The following is a 17,939-nucleotide window of genomic DNA, read 5'->3' as shown; positions in this document are numbered from 1 at the left end:
TATATATATATATATATATATATATAAAAGCGAAAATGTGTGTGCACTTCTTGTGTATGTCCGGCAAAGGCTTTTTTGGGGGCATGCTCGGTCGGGTCACTCCTACTTAAAACTTTTTATATACTGTCTAAATCATAATATCTATGAGTTACGAATGAGAGTCTCGTCTATCTTTAATTTGCCTGACTTTTATGCACTATTTTCAAAATTTTTTTCGATCGACACGTCTTTTCGCTTTTCAGTATAAAAAAGCGAAACTGAAAACAAATTTGTGTTCTCAGCCCACGTGCCATGCTTGGCCTTTTGGCTAAGATCAAATCACTTTTGTGTAGTATCTGTTCCGGCAGATACTACAATCAAAGACCATATGTGAAGGCGACCCCCAGTTATTGGTCCATGTAGGAGAAACCCTTCATACCAATTGTCACTATCCAGTTCCCCCTCGGGGGAGCTAGTCCCCCCCCCACTTCACTCTCCACATTAAAAAAACGGCCTTAAGCAAATAAATATCAGTCCTATGTGCCAAAACGTCCAGAAAGCAAGGTTTGATCAATGCTGGGGGAAAAACCCGTCATATCAGACAATTGCTATTCATTTGGTGGGGGGGGGACCACAGTGTTACTAATTTAGCAGTTTTTCTGCAAGATCTGGAGATTTCATTTGGCATATAGTGAGTGGTTTAGAGACTATGATTTAGTGTGCATACCACTATCCTACAGAGCCCCTGTTGAACTTATGTGCTATTTTTATCGCTTTAAAGTTATGTCGATTTTTGTTAATTTTAATAATTAAATTTGGTATGATTTATCTCCCCCTTCTCTCTGTTTGTTTATAGATTTGTGGCACCCTCCCCCACAAAGCATCACTGTTATGAAAGGTTTTCATATTACATAGCCAATCAACTTCAAAAGTAGATTATTTTTTCGATGGAATTTTGATTCTCATTTTTATTAAAATATAAATTTTCCTCTGAAATCTGCAAATGGCATGTATCAAGAATATAGCGCATGTAAACTGTTTTTAAAATAATATTGACCGATTTCTTGGTTATATTGTATAAATAGTGACTCTCGTGGACAATATTAGGTTCTAAATAAGATTAAAAAAAAAAAATTACTTAAAATGATTTGATAAAAAAAAAAGGGCAGAAACAAAAAAAAATTGTCAATTTTGAAATTTTGAATTTTTCTTTCTCCGCATCGTGTTTTTATGAATAAATCGTGTGGACACGAGACATAAATAACCCAACTATTCAACTTTTCATTGCGGAGGAGGGGGGGGGGATAACTAAAAAGATGAAAAAGAAAACAAAAGTTTGTTTTATAATTAGTTTCAGCTTTTAATTTTTTTTTTAATTATAAATGCTACCGTCCTATAACTTGGGCAATTTTTTTTTTCAAACGAAGAAATTAAATGGTTCCACAATGGGGTTGAAAAAGAATCTGCTTGTAATTGTTAAATGAAAAAAAAAGATTTTTTGTTTCATGAAAGAATGGATCACGTTTTACTTTCCTGAAGTTAAATCAGATTCTATTTTCAAAAAACATTTCCACTGACTTCTCATATCCAGTCTATTGTTTCCCCCTTCCAATGAAAGGTTAACCTGTTCTCACGCTTTTCCTACTCATGATTCAAACTTTATTCGGTTTGAAAAATAATTAAAAAAAAAAAAAAAAAAAAAAAGAATTTTAAAAATAATAGTTCAAATTATAAGAATTGTTTTCATTTTAAAATATAAACGCGTTTATATCATCAATCTAGTTTTGCAAACTCAATCACTTAAAAAAAAAAAAAAGAAAAAAAAAAGATCTACCGCAGATGTGCTAACGGTTATATCTCACAGGATTAGTGAATCTCTTGACAAAGGCTTCCTTTCTAGGGCAATTGCTCTTGACATATCAAAAGCCTTCGACAAGGTATGACATAAGGGTCTACTTCACAAGATTTCCAGCTAGGGTATAACTGGAAATGTTTTCTCAATCATTAAATCATTTCTCTCCGATAGGCTCATAAGAGTAGTGGTCGATGGACAAAAATCAGAGGCCTGCAGTATTAATGCTGGAGTCCCTCAGGGTTCAATCCTGGGTCCAACTCTCTTCCTGATCTACATCAATGACCTCCCTAAACACATACTTAAATCATTCGTTGACATCTATGCTGAGGACACGACCATCTACGGTAACACGTAAGGCTGTAAATGACAAAGTTCTCTCTGATTCTCTCTCCTCTGATCTCGAGCGCGTGGTTCAGTGGGGGAAGATGTGGCTGGTTACCTTTTAATGCATCTAAAACCAAACTCCTATCCTTACATCATCAACGCTCTGATCCCCATCTGGCATCAATTGGGATGGATGGCTCTCGTCTGGGAGAGGCCCCGTGTTTTGACAAGCTTCTGGGTTTGACCTTTACTCCTGATCTGAAATGGAACACGTACATCAAGTCTGTTGCCAGGGTCGCTGGAAAGATGGTGGGATCCTTCTACCGCTCCAGAAGATATCTCACTACTGATGCAATTCTCTATCTATATAAAAGCCAAGTACGTCCAAGGATGGAATACTGCTGCCACATCTGGGCAGGAGCTGCTAAAAACAGCCTATCCTGCCTTGACAGAGTACAAAATAGACTTTGTGGCTTAGTGGGGGATGCCCTTTTCTCTACCTTGCAACCTCTCTCCCACAGAAGAGACGTTGCGAGCCTGTCCTTGTTTTATCGTTATTTCCATGGCAGTTGCTCGTCTGAACTCCAATCTCTGGTTCCCCCTCGCCAATCTTTCACGAAAAACACCCGTCTAGCCGAATCCACTGAAAAATTTCCCCCACTCTTTATCTGTGCCTAAATCAAAACGTGGATTCCATGAAGAAAGCTTCTTTCTTAGAACTGCGCGCCTGTGGAACTGTTCCGTTTGCCTGCTTCCCACCTGACTACAACTTGGATGTATTCAAGTACAATGTTAACAAATTTCTAATGAACCGCCCCCTTAAGTAAACACTTCATCAAATCTCCACACTAACGTAATGTACTTGCAATAACCCTTATCCCTGAGTGGCTTCCGGGCCTTGATAAGTGGTGACCAATATGTTAAAAAAAAAAGGGTTCTTCTTCGTTTCCGACAGTCGAAAAATTGAGTTTTCATAAAATAAAAAATAACTGCTTACATTTTTTTTTTGTCAATTTCAACAAGTTACATAATTGTTATGTCACAATTAGCAAAATATTTGAGATATTACATAAAACACATATTTCCATGGTTCAATGAAAAAATGATTTCAGCCATGTTTGTTTCGTCACCTGTGATATGTTACGTAAGCACAAAGGAAACTAAAAAAACTCTTATGTAAGTTAAAATCGATAATTTCTTTGAAAACTTTTCTTTCATAATTAATTTTCTCTCTTATCGTTTTTTTTTTCTTTGTAATTTTTTGGATATGTTCATTACTGTGACATGACAATTCAGTAGTTACCATTGGTTTCACTTCAAATTAAATATTTTAATTTTAGAATTTCGTTACAGTAACAAATAGCCAAAAAATGGGTGAATATTCAAATTGGCAGCTTATGGTGGAATTTAAAATTAAAGAAAATACAGATATGTCTGTATGCTGTAAGTATCAGTTACGGAACGAAGATGAAAAATTAAACAAATCACGTAATTTGATTTTTCAAGAAAATCAAATTTTACTGTTTTGATGAGGGTGAAAAAAGCGTGAATATTACAATTAACAAATCGGTGGGCAAGGGCAGACAACCCAATACACGTGGAAACTGTCAAAATAATAACTGATTACCCTCCTTTATGTTCTCTAGAAAAACATGGGCTCATCTGTCACTTATCTGTAAAAAACGAATTTGTTTTTCATAAATAATAATACAAAAAACTATTTGATCAACTTTCGGAAGTTTTGGAATATATACTCTTCATTCAATGACAAGTAGGTACAATATAAAAGTTTTTCTTCATTTTTTTTTTTTTTTTTTTATCGCTATAAGTGCTAATCTGAAAAGGCACCAAAAAAGTCTTGAAGAATGTGGTTACAGGAGTTAGAACGGTAGTATTTAACCTTTTTTTACATGGTGGCACACTATTAGCTCCTTAAAATTTTGCAGCACAAAAAATATTAAAATGAATAATTAATAACGCTTAACAATCACAAAAAATATTAAACAGATAATTAACAACACGTAACAATCACAAAAATATTAAATGAATAATTAAAAACACTTAATCACAAAAAATATTAAATGAATAATTAACAGCAATTAACAATCGCAAAAATATTGAATGAATAATTAACGTTTAACAATCAAAAAATATTAAATAATTAAAAACGCTTAATGATCACAAAAAATATTAAACGAATAATTAACAACACTTAACAATGTCTAATTATTGAAAATTCAAAATATCTAAAACAATTTATATATTTCTTCTCTTTTTTTTATATTTAAGCGTCAATATCATAAGAATGTGTGAGTTAGTATTTATTAATACAAACAGTTCCATTTATAACAATGTGAAGGCTGTTTTATATCTATAACCTCTTCATAGCACACGAGTAATCATTATATGGTACAATAGGGCAGGTCGATTTGCAACTTTTTTTCAGAAAATCAACATGGCACTGATGATGATAGTTGCGATTTGGTGTGATAAGAACATATACCAAAAATTAGATTCCCATCTTGAACAGAAAATTGAGCATTTAATTTTAAAAATCGTGTAGAAAAATACTGAAAAATCCTTCATTTTCATAGCATTTTTCACAACACTGACTTTGAAATTTCACTATTTTAATAAAATATTTTATTAAAATTTATATATTTATATGAAATACATTGAAAGAAAAATAAATACATGAATTATAATTTTAATTACGAATTACAACTAGCAAAATATCTCAACTTTTACTGCATTGATTAAACCAAAATTATAAAAAAGCTAATTAATAACTAAGTCTTTTAAATTTCCTAATTCAAAAAGATATGTGGAGATGTATTACACAATATAACAACTTGATACAAGTTACAGAACCATGTATTTTAATTTTTTATTAGAGGCAATAATATAAACTTATAATAGAACAAAATTTTTCTGTATAATTTCCTTTTGAGGAAAATGAAGGTCTAATTTGCTGGCACAATGACTTTGTAATTTTTTGAGAAAAATCAATTAAATTTGACCAGTGTATGGCTGCAAAATTGATAGCAGTAATTTTTTTCATTTTTTTTCTTCTTGGAGTTGTTCACTATTTCTGAAAAAAAAAAAAACAAAACAAAACAATTATTTGAAAACACTTATTTGTTTTATGTTTTTATGATGAAATATAAATAGAACTATTTTATGGGTAAATTGAGAAAACTAATAAAATTTAATGGATAAATATTTATTTACGTAATGGACAGAATCGTTTGAATGCCCTCTTCTCTCACATCCAATTCATCTGAGTTTATTATCGATATTATGATATTTTCCGGATGTAGTGCAAAAGCACTATAGTTTGAACATTTTAAAACATTAATTTGGATTTCAGTTAACTGTTTTGTTCTCTGAATCATTAAAATATACTGTTATTGGTTTAAAAAAATATTGTCTGTTTTGATCTCAAACTGCATACACATGGATGATAAATTCGACAAAAATGTTTAATTTATCATAGTGTTTGAGGATAGACCACTCTAGTCCATAAACACATTAATCTTGTGGCTTATGTTAGCGATCTTCCTTGATTCAAGGGCCCAATTTTCTAAGTTAACTTCCCCGCAAGAAATGCTAATAGCATACTCAAAAAGTAACCTCTGGTCTTCACACTTAAATTATTTGTTTCTTCTGCTGTCAGATAATGATGATCGGGAGGGACACTAATTTTTTAGAATTCTACTTGAGGCAAACCTTGATAATTATTGATACAAAGTTTCCCCAAAAGGACCAGTAAATGTTGTTAGGCTTTTTGTTGTTCCATCAATTAATTTAAAAATTGCTGTAAGTGGCAGGTCTCCTAGTGGAACCTGAAAATTGGAAAATTTTCATGTTTAATAATAGTCAGATTACATAATAAATACCAATATATTTTATTTTCCACAAAAAAGGAACATAATTGCAGGTGAATCTATAGAATTAATTTTACCTCCTTATTAAGAGGACAAGTGCAGATTATGTGCCTTATTTGACAATTTTTTGTCTTGCACTTTACTGCAAAGTCTCAAGATAGAAGGTTTACAGCTACAAGAAGATATATCAAACCGTTTGTCTAGCTGTTCCTTCATTCTTTTCACTTTGATTGCTGCAAGAGATTTCCTGTCAATCTGTTTGCCCCTCTTATAGCTAGCAAAATATATTGAACTTCTGTCCTATATAATGTTACCTTAACAAGGGCAATTGTGGATTGACTGCTTGCCAAATACTAATTAATTCCTTGGCCATTAACTTGGAAATCTCACTATTTTTTTAAGTGGGGATAACTGTTTTCGAGGAAATAACTAAACTGGATGACTTGTCGTGAAGTTGGGGTGCTGTTTCATCCAAATGACAAGGTGGACCAGCAAATTTTGTGAACCACGAGTTAAAAGTGAACATTGTGCTTTTACTGACATTCTGATCTGAAAAGTAAAATAAATAAATGAAGGAAACTGTATTAGGCTATCTTCCAGTTTCATACGTAAAAAATAAGTGCTAGTTATGATAAGAAGTAATGAAAAACTTTGTAGAGTTGAATTAGATGTATTGAAGAGAGAGGACCAAACCAAATCAGAGGCATGGTAGTGTTTAGTTTAGACATTTTTACCAGATTTTAGCTCCTCCTTCGATAACATGAATTTATCCATAAAGAGATTTATTCTTGCTGTAGCTGTGCCATTTTAAACGAGTGTTTAGAGTTTGAAAAACCAGTGGTTGTGCATCTGTTACTATGCTATTTTTAATAGTATTTTCAAGTTAAATTTAAATTTTATAATATTTTTGTTTATTAAATTTTTTGGTGAAAGTACAGAATAGTTACAATACAACCTCCTTCCTATATTAAGAATGGTTTTCTGAATAACAAAGTTATTTTAGCACAATAACATAAATGCACAAATAACGAAAACCCTTTACAGGAGTTTCCTTATTTACTTGTAGTAATCTTTGTGGGTTATCTGATTTTAAAACTATAATTTTAGAAGAAAAACACTGCTTAAAAACAATTACTCCCTAAAAATAAAAGAAATTAAAATTTGACACTAATTTTCTGCAAATTATTTTTTAACTAGAAAAACTTGAAAATTTATGTGGTTATATTTCGTAAAGAATGTGTAGAATAAAATTGTATGGATTATTTTTTTTTAATATAAAACTGGAGCATTACCATATTTTAATAAAAAATTTCAAATAGAATTTGATGTGAAATATTAGGTTGGTGCAAAAATGTTTTTGACGTTCATTATTTTTGCACCAACCTAGTAGAAAAACACATTATAAAAGATAAAACGAATATGTTTAAAGTCACTGCAGACACTTTAAATATAATAATATATATTTGAAACAAGACTTTTTCGTTTTTCCTTTCGAAATAATTAAGCCTAAATCGTAATGTTTTCAAATTAAATAATAGACAAACGTTAATTTTCGATATCAATAAAAAGCAGGTTTTGCGTCGGTGAAATCTAAAATGTTCCCACCTCAAAAAAGTTCCTAAAATGAAAAAGTGAACTTTGGTCGCTATTATTTAAAAAATATAATTTTGCCTTTACACTTAATATTCATTTTATTAATTCATTATCCTCACTCATTTTATTTAAAAATGTAGTTTAAAACATATTCTAAATAATGATTCCATTTTCTTAACAGTATGGATTGTTTGGATGACGAGATGTTCTTTACAATTCACCCAAAAAACTTTTTATCGCTTCAATTTTTCAACTTTTAAAGTCATTTCCTCAAGCAACGATGACGATTTGGAGAAAAATATTTCGTATAGGTCTTTTCTATGTCAAATCCCAACTATCATCACCATTGCCTCACCGGGGTTCCAAAATCGACCTGCCCTAATGGTAGAAATGTGTCACGTTGGAAACCTCTAAGGATATAATTTATTTATTTATTTTATTTGGGAGGTCGCCTTTTATCAAGGCCTGGAGGCCACTCTAAGATAAGACTTAAGTGTTGGAAAGATGGTGAGACAACATCATCAATAATGGTGGAACTTTGGTAGGGCTTGGTTATCTCAGGGACGGCTCAGAAATTTATTTGTATTAGACTTGAAAACAACCATGTTATAGTCGGTTGGGAAGCAGACATGGGTTGCATTCTACAGACGGACAGTTGTGGAGAAAGAATCTCTGCCCATGGAATTTTTGTTTAGCCTTAGACACTTATTGATTGTGAAGGAAGTTATTGGCAGTTGTTGCAGCCAGGCAAGTATTTGTGAACGTTTTACAGACCCTTAATGTTATTATTAGTAATGCATATGAAATCTCTCAAGAAAAAAATCTTAGTTGTAAGGGAGACAATACTTTTTATATTTTTCAGTTAAAATACAAGTTATTGCCCTTGTTGATTTGATTTTTTTTTTTTTTTTTTTTAAAGAATTATTTTCATTTTATCACTTTGCTGAACAATTCTACATAAAAAAACAAAAACTGAAGTAAGTTCTTATAATGCCAGTAACATGGTACAACAATAACAAATGAACTTTAGCAAGTCAAAAATGGTAATAACTAGATAAAAGTATTAAAAATTACTGCAACAAAATGATGGAAGTTTTTATTTATAAAAAATATTTTAATATTTAGGTGAATTATATGACAATATAAATTCCACTTTTTGAGCAAAAGCATAATTATTTTGTATCTTTTCAAATCAACTTTATGCATGTTAATAAAATAAAAATTACAATTTTTTGCTTTGGTTTCCATTTTACCACTTTTCTGGACAAGTCTACATAATTAAAAAAAAAACAAAACAAAAATAAAACTAATGAGATACCTTATTATAGTTCAGTGACGAGGTTCAACAATAAAAAAATAAAAATTAGTCATAATCAAAGATTCGTATATAAACTTAAATGCTTTTTATGTCCAACTTTAAACATTTCACAAGGTAACTTTTGTTTAAAAATATAGATTTACCTTTCATAATTTAAGTTGAGCACTTTTTTTTTTTTTTTACAGCACATAAAACTTTGGGTCATTAAAAAAAAAAATCATCTTCAAATTTGAAACTAATAAATTGGTACGATAAGAATGTCATTAAAATTTCTGACTAGTATTTAGATTATAAATTAAACTATCAACACTGACTTTAATCTTTTGTTCTACAAACTATGCCATGGACATGTGAATGATTTATAATTGTTATGTGACTTAGGAACTGAAGTGCATAGGGAAAAGTCATTTACGTTTGGGACAGGCAGACATACAGGAATTTGAAGCAGTCTAATAAATAGACAACTTTATAGACGAGTGCGTTTTGTCCTTTAAATACACCTTTTGGTGAGACTAATTATCGGCAATGACTTATGACATTCTGACATAACTTTTTACTTTTTCTCACTTGAAAGATTATTCTGTTCTGCTTCGTTTGCTATTTGTTGCTTTAAGTTGGTGCAGTGAAACTTTAACCCAAGCCATCAAACATGACATTACCAGTAGGCATTTAGTTGCCAACCATGGGGACAAGATATGGTACAAGGCCAGTTTAAAATGAGATATATGGTAATTCACCACATCTGAAGCAATTGCAAAAATTGACTAGCTTCATATTTCCTATCACAAATATTAAGGACTTGCAAAACTCTCCTTGAATTTTAATTTTGTATGTAGCCCATACAATACCAGATTAATGTAAGTGATAACTGTTATATATGTACATCTTTTAGATTTTTTAGCCCATTAAAAACGGGTAAAAATTGCCTGTTGACTTATATTGAGTGCTTGTGCTTTGTCTAATATATCGTTGAATATGGTTAAATTTTTGCTCATTCTTGCATTAAATACTAATCCGTATTTATATCCTAATTAATCTTTAACTATGAATATGATACTTAATTCGCTGCACCTTATAATAAAGGTCTATACAGACACTTAGAGAAGTGCGTGTGTATATATATATATATGTATGGCGATTAAGCTACGCCGAATATTCAGTGTAGCTTAATCGCCATACATATTTTATAAATTACTTACTAGCTCTACCTACGTATTGAGCACTTTTGAAGTAAATACTTAAAGTTTACGCATAAATTTATACTTTCGTATATTAATTTTATGTGAGTAAATGAAGTAGCTATATATATATATATATATATATATATATAAGCTGAACGTCTGTGTGTGTCTGGTCACGAATAGGCTCCTGTATGGTTGACTATTATAGAAAACTGACTATATATAATGATAGATGTATCGAGACACAGGAATGGGTATGTTTGATCTGGCATAATGATGATTCATTAAAATTGTGGGGTCTGCGTACACGCCTGGTCCACAAAGTATCGAAATAAAAAATTAAAAAATTTAAAAAAAAAAACGTTTACAAGTGTTTTTGATATAGATATACATAATAATACTTTGATAAGTATGTTTTAACTTAAATAGGGATGGTATAATAAAATTGTGTGGTCTGCGTTCACGCCTGGCCTCCATAGAATGGAAATAGGCACAAACTTTAATAAAGACTTTTCATATCTATCTGCATAAGTATACTTTGATAATTATGTTTCAGTTTGAAGAAATATGGTATGATAAAATTATAGGGTGTTCGTTCGCACCTGATCTCCATAGAATGGAAATATATCACAAAGTTTAACAAGTTTTTTTTTTAATTTAGATCCACAGAATATTGTGATAAGTGTTTCAGTGTGAACAGTTATGGCATAATAAATTATGGGGTTTATCTATTTTATTTTTACTTTCATCATATTTTGCTTTGGTTTTGATATCCCCAAATTCAAAGCTTTACAGCCCTTCCGTTTCATAACCTATCATACTTTCATAAATTAGAGTCCATTTTCTGTAGGCTGTTTTTGAACATATATATTTTATTGGAAAAATATGCTTATTCATTTATATTTTACCCTTTATTTACATTAATCCTCTATTTATGAATCTATGTATGTTAAATATAACTACAGAGTGTATACAAATATGACAAAATTTCTATATTCCAAATTCCTAGATGTTAATCTTACCGTTTATTTCTTTCAGCATGTTAAAATGTTCAATTCTTGAAAGCACCTGTTTCGTAGTGTAGAAACAATAATAATTATTGTCGCATATATATGTGGGTGTGTGAGAGGAATTATGATATGAATTAAATTTTAGATCCGGAAGGAATCTAATTTTAATTATAAATATAAACTGTAGATAAATATAAAGTTTGGTAGAGTCTGCAAAGATCAACTTTTAACTTTGGCCTCTTAGCAGCCAAATTTTCGCCCAAAACTGATTAAAAAGCTAGCTGTATGTCTGAATACCCTTTATGTAAAATTTCAAATATTTAGACTCGAAATTTTTTTTTTTTTTTTTTTTTTTACAAAGGCGTCACCACATTATCAAGGCCCAGAGGCCACTCAAGGATAAGGGTTATTGGCTGAGTAGTTTGCTAGAGACTGCAAAAGTCAAATCTTTTGAACTTTGACCCCTTGGCAGCCAAATTTTCGGCCAAAACCCAATAAAAAGCTTACCCTGTGTCTGAATACACTTTATGTAAAATTTCAAATGTTTAGACCAAAAATTGGGTGAGTAATTTGGTAGAGACCGCAGAGATCAAATTTTTTTAAAACCTTGGTCTCAATTTTGACCCCTCAATATTTATTTTTTTGGGCTCAAATCAAATTAAAGTTTGATCCATGTCCAAGTAACCTACCTCTAAAATTACAAGTGTTTAGATCCAAAATGGACAGGAGTTTGGTAGAGTTTTCAAAGGTCCAATTGTTGAATTTTGGAAAACATGATTTACTCTTTCTTCCTACTAACCACATTTCAGACATTGACTGTGCAGGTTAGGTTACTTTTTCTAAAAAGCTTAATAGTCTAGTTTATTTTACTATTTCGAGGGATTTTTAATGCTAATAAAGGGAAATCACATACTGCAAAAAACAAAAAAAAAAAACAAAACAAAAAACATATCAACACTTAATATTTATATACATGTTATGTATTATAGAGCGTATAAAAAATATAAACATTAAAAATGATTTCAAAATCATTTCAGTAATAGTTATTGATGATAAACACTTCTTGGTTAAGACGTATTGGACAAAATTCCACCAAATTTAGCATGGAACATTCTTTACATAATGGCTGTATGAAGCGAGTTCAAATATTACAAATTATTGCTACTACTACTAATAGTGGTAATAGAAATAAATAGACATTCTTGAGTTTATAATGACTGGATAGAATGACATCAAATAAAGTACAATAAATCCTTGATATGCTCTGTCCTCCCCTTGTCGTGATGCAGTGATTTCCCCCTGGTCGAGTTGAGCTAGTTTCCTCCAGTGGAGGAAATTTATGAAGTAATGTTAAATTCACAATCGGTCCGCATATACATCTATATTCTGGTTAGATGGTTTCCATGTTTTTGCCGGAAGATGTTATTGTCCTCCCACACACTGCTCTGGGTACATTCTCAAATGGTTAGCTTGGTTAAATGTTGCTTAACTTCAGGAATCTAATGAGAACCAGAACCTGTGTGTCAAGTGAACAAGACTAATAAAAATGGCATTAAAAACTTTGCCCCCCCCCCCTCTTCCTTGCAGCAGTTAGTTTAAAACGAATTCTTTTGGTGGTTATTTTGTTTGTTGTTCTTAAAGTAAGTAAATATTTATCTACAGTTGTGTATAAGGCCGAATCGGTACATATACATGTCTAGAAGCGGATTTTCTAGAGTCGTGACACATTTGATGCATAAAAGCCTAAGAAAACAAGCCTGATATCAGCAAGTCCTGTTTTGAGGTTAAAGATAACGATTGGTTCTATTCATGTATTTTGTGGACAAAGAGCTGAAATATTTTTTTCTTTATCAAAAAACTTAAAACTTTATAAAAAGAAAAAAATCCTCTCATCTCTTCACCTCTCAGCATTTCTTTTCAAGTTTTCTATTCGCCCACGTTTTGATAAATACACTATTGAACGTCTCTGTCATAACTGAAACACCAGTAAGTTTAACCCACTGGTACCTACTCGCCGACAATACTTTTGACAAACCTGACAAGCAGCAAAATCCCACCCTTACACTATAGAGATACCTAGATGTCGTTAAATTCTTCTACTCGAATAGCTTTTTCCATCGGACTACTGCACTTTGGAATTCCCTCCCAGGCCACTGCTTCCCTGATTGTACTGACATGCAGAAGTTCAAGTGTAATGTGAACAGACATCTGAACAGACATCTCGCTGCCCAACTCCATAAATAATATCCCTGCAAATCTGGTCTCAAGTAGTAGCCTCTCATTTGTGCCTTATTTGGAGTGAAACGACAAAAAAAAAAAAAAAAAAAAAAAAGAAAAAAGAAAATGGCTATCAAGATTTAAAACACAAAACTAACTTTAACTAAGTTCAAAATTATCCTTGATTCGTTTTGTATTATAAATATTGAGACTGATGCAATGATCGATTTTTTTCCAAGATATGCTTTATACCATAGTATCTAATTAACATTATTTCACGGTATATGTTTTTTGAAATTTCAAAGTGTTTGTAAAAGTTATAAATTAATGAAATAACTTAAACTTCAAAACATTGTTATTTATGAAAATATTTTAATTGGTCCCCCGACAAAGGAGGGATTGAACCTAGTAATTTACTCCCGTTCGCACTTTTCTCAATAACCACTCATTGAATTTTTTTTTTTTTTTTTTTTTTTAAATTTTACACAAACATCAGTCTTGGTGAAAGTAAATTTTTGCCAGAACGAATTTTTCGGGATAACCTTAGCCCCCCCCCCCCCCTCCGGCATTATAGGGGTGAAATTGCTCCCAAATCGTTCATCCGTTCACGCTTTTCTCAATTTTCTTAATAACAATGCCTTGGATTTCTTTTTTTTTTTTTTTTTTTTTTAATTTTACGCCAACATTAGTCACGGTGAAAGTAAATTTTTCACTTGTGGAAGGGGACTCCGCATCCTCTCTAAATTTTTCTGTAAAAAAAAAAAAAAAAAAAAAAAAAAAAAGTCATTAACATGGTGAAAAATATTGTGATGCATGATTTCCGTCCTAATTACATAATTACATTATAAGCTTAAATTACATAAAGACATAATTTTATTGCCAAGTAAAATTTCATAGCAGTTTAAGTAGGAAAACTTTAAAATGTATTTAATGAAGAATTAACAAAATATTCAAAAGCCATTTCAACGAGAATGTCTTGGAGTGGATTCATAAAATTAAGCATACTTGAACTGCTTAACTTGAACCAAAATGTGTGCCCACAAGAACAAAGATTTTTTTCAAGTTTAAGTTTTAAAGTCCTTTACTACTAATTGTAAAACAATATTTATAGGGTAGTTTATATATTCTGAATTAATTTCCTTAAAGGTCTACTGTTGGTAGTAGATTCAAAATAACCCACTTATCTGTTAAAACTCATATTTTGTTTATATTTTTATCTTGTGAATTGTAAGATTGAATATCTGAAATTGATATTGGTGCAGATAAATATCTGATTAGTACAAAATGTAAAACTGAACAAATAAAATGAAGAAAAAAGACTCTTTATTTACTTTTTAGCAAAATAAAACCAAAAAAACAAAAAAAAAATACGCACACACACAAAAAAGATTCTTTGTTATTCTTTATAACTCCAAAACGTCGATACACTTTGATTTGTGCTTAAAATCTCAAGAATAAGAATGGCAGAATATTGTTCCAAAATATAGTTTTAAACAAAATAAGCTGATTTAAGTTTTTCAGTTTCTTCTAACTCCTGTATTTATGAAACTGGAAAAAACATAACAAAAAACCTCCCCAAAAAATCCCGTTTTTTTTTTTTTTTTTTTTTTTTAATTGTTCATTCAATCTGTGTTTAACAATAAAAATGTTATTTCCAAACTTAAGCACACGAATCTATTATATAAAAATGCAAAAATATATCAAAGAAATTGGAAACAGACTAAAAGATAATTCTGGTTTGAGAAAATGGTCACTGGTCAACCAAGAAATGCTATTTGAAGTTTTTAGAAACTAATTTGAATTTTTTTTTTTTTTTTTTTTTTTTTACATATTACTAGTTATATATATCCGGCGTTGCCCGGTTTAAACATATTATCGAGCAGAGAGATTGGTCACATACTATTTAAGATACACCAAATATCCTAATTTGTTATGAAAAATGACATGTTGGATTTATTGAAGATTAAGACACATCCATCTTGGTCTATGAAAATCAAATTCGAAGTAAGTTTCATAGTTTAAACTCAAAATAACTTTTACAGCTTAAATAATTAAGCTTACTTCTGGTTTTAAACACAACTGTTGTCAGCTATTAATAATAGAAAATAAATCAAATCAACTTTAACTTTCTGAATTGAACAATTGAAACGATTCTATTACAATGAATAATTAATAACATCCATCTAATTATTAAAATAGATTTTCGTTCATGTAATATGCAAATGAGGGTACATATTCAATGTGTATTTTTTCTAATACATAGTATATATATACATATATTTATCATATTGGAATAAAAGGGCATATAAATCTGTTTTCAGCATGAAAATTTGTGAATCAGTACCTTTTATACATATTAATTAAATTAGACAGGAATACGACTTTATCATAATAGATAATGTTTTACTTTTTTGTACAATTAAATCAATCATATTTAACATCTTAAATTAATTCTTTTTTTATTTTACTTTATTTGCAGGTAAAATCCTTTCTTTTGGTTTTCAAATCCAGACAGGTTGGTTCATTTATCTTCTCTACAAATTAGGGTGAAAAAAAAAATCTACACTTAGTTTTTTTTTATTTTATTTATTTTATTTTAACTATGCAGAGAAAATAGTATATTTGTTAAAATTCTATTGTTCATACTTTTTGCTTTATAATCTTGTTCATATTATATCTCATAAAATGAAAAACTTTTGACATAAAAAATAATTCACTTATGTTTATTTCTTTAAAATGTAAGTGGAAAAAATGAATTAGTTCTAACATTGTTCTTTTTTTTCTGCAAGAGCTATTGTACTTCTTTATCTGCTAGTAAAATTACCAATAATTACCAAGGAATGTAATAAAATTCAAACCACATAAAGGCAACTAGAATATAGAAAAGATGCTCGAATAATTGAGAGAATCAATGTTAATACCTTAAAAAGAAAAAAGATGGATATGTAATATATATATATCTATAAAAGTGTGTGTGTTTGTATATATAAGGACAACTCTCAACTTAACGAATTTTTGATTTATAGACTTGAAATTTGGTATGTGTATTCAATTGATAAGGGGTTATCATCAAATTTTTATGTTTGTCAACTGTTTCACGACTGCATATGCGCGAATCATTTCCATGACAGCTTCTTTATATTAAGAATAAGTATGTTTCAAAAGACTTTTTTTTAAAGATTGTGGCAAGCTGGGCCTGATTGTTAGGTTATGGTTTCGATCTCAGCTAGAGTATTTTTTTTTTTTTTTTTTTGCTTACTAGAAGTGAACTGCTTAGAAAACATAATACTTGCATGCATATGCCTTAGTTTCTTTTCGTTGTTTTTACTTCATTTTTTATTTTATTTTAAGGAATTTAACGTTATACCGGGCAACGCTGGATACATCTGTTAGTCTTCAATAAAATAGACAAGATTATTAGAATTTATATCTTAACTGTTTTGATGGCAAATTTTATTACACTCAGCAATATACTTTTTTCATCCTTTGCATAAACTTTCATTAAATAAACACCAACTAAATCATGTCACTTACAAATCAGCTTCCTACTTGATCGATTACATTGCAAATTAATCTCCCCTCTGTGTGATGAGCTGCATGTTTGACTGATAAGCTGCATGTTGCAATAAGATGGATGGTAGAGACTTCAGGTTAAGACATTAACAGAGAACAACATTTGGGACATGGCGATGCCGGATTCAGTGGAAGCAGTCATTATCAAAAACTTCTAATTTGGCTCTGATCAACCACCATCATCGTCCATGTCTTGTCACATTTTGTTGATTTCTGTCAACATTGGAGTCAAAATGATAGAATGTTAGAAATCTAATACTCTATAATCAGCAGATTTTTTTTGTTTTTTAATTTGTTTTCTGAAATAATTTTCTCTTCTAATGGTTTCTATTTCGTATTTGATTTAAAAAAAAAAAAATTATTCTAATTAATTTTCTTTTTATTATGGAAATCACTCCCGGCAACCATTTGATGCAAGGAGCATAAAAAAGCTACTTCATGGTCAGAAACTAGCCAACAATGTTGTATGAATAGATTGTGACTTAGAAAATAGCAATTTTTCCCCTTTGTCAGGAACGTCACTTATAAAATGTGAGGGCTAAATGGACAAAATAAGGGAAGTGAGTTATGAGACGGCCAAAAGTAAATGCAAGGCTGATTTTCAACTCTTTGATTGGTTTATTGAATCGCATTAGTTTTCATAATTTACTCTTAATATTTCTCTGCTTTTATTAAAATAATCCATACTTTATCACTTTCTTCAACCCTATCTAGGAAATTCACTGTGTTAACATCTGCTCAGCAATCAAGCCTCATTGAACACACCATTATCCACTTCGAAAAAAGGGTTTGGTGCCTGCCCAACTTCTCACTTTAAGATTATAAAGCCTTTTTTAACAGATTTTCATACAAAAAGCATTTATCTTCTGGATGGATGTAGTAAAATGCATGAAACTAGCTATGTTTATCAGGTCTGTATGCTTTACAATATGGTGATCTTCAAGTCTAATATAAACAAGTTCTTGTTGAGCCGTTCCCTTGAATAATCCAAATTCTACCCAA

The 17,939-nt window shown here is 30.5% G+C and overlaps 1 protein-coding gene across 2 annotated transcripts in view; it reads left to right on the top strand.

Annotated features, from left to right (window-relative positions):
- Positions 1-17,939, top strand: part of LOC145245798 (disintegrin and metalloproteinase domain-containing protein 10-like) — a 317,331-nt gene that overhangs the window by 167,476 nt on the left and 131,916 nt on the right. The window contains exon 2 of one of the 2 annotated variants that reach the window (XM_080107441.1): positions 15,844-15,879. The exons of the other annotated variant lie outside the window; for it this stretch is intronic. Coding sequence (XP_079963567.1) covers positions 15,844-15,879 — 36 coding nt within the window. The remainder of the gene's footprint in view (positions 1-15,843; positions 15,880-17,939) is intronic. 2 annotated transcript variants of the gene reach the window in all.

This window comes from Euprymna scolopes, chromosome 23 (assembly GCF_053919585.1).
Source record: "Euprymna scolopes isolate OS-2025 chromosome 23, ASM5391958v1, whole genome shotgun sequence".
Classification (NCBI taxonomy): domain Eukaryota; kingdom Metazoa; phylum Mollusca; class Cephalopoda; order Sepiida; family Sepiolidae; genus Euprymna; species Euprymna scolopes.
Note: the sequence above shows the minus strand (reverse complement) of the source record. Positions and strands in the feature narration are given on the sequence as shown.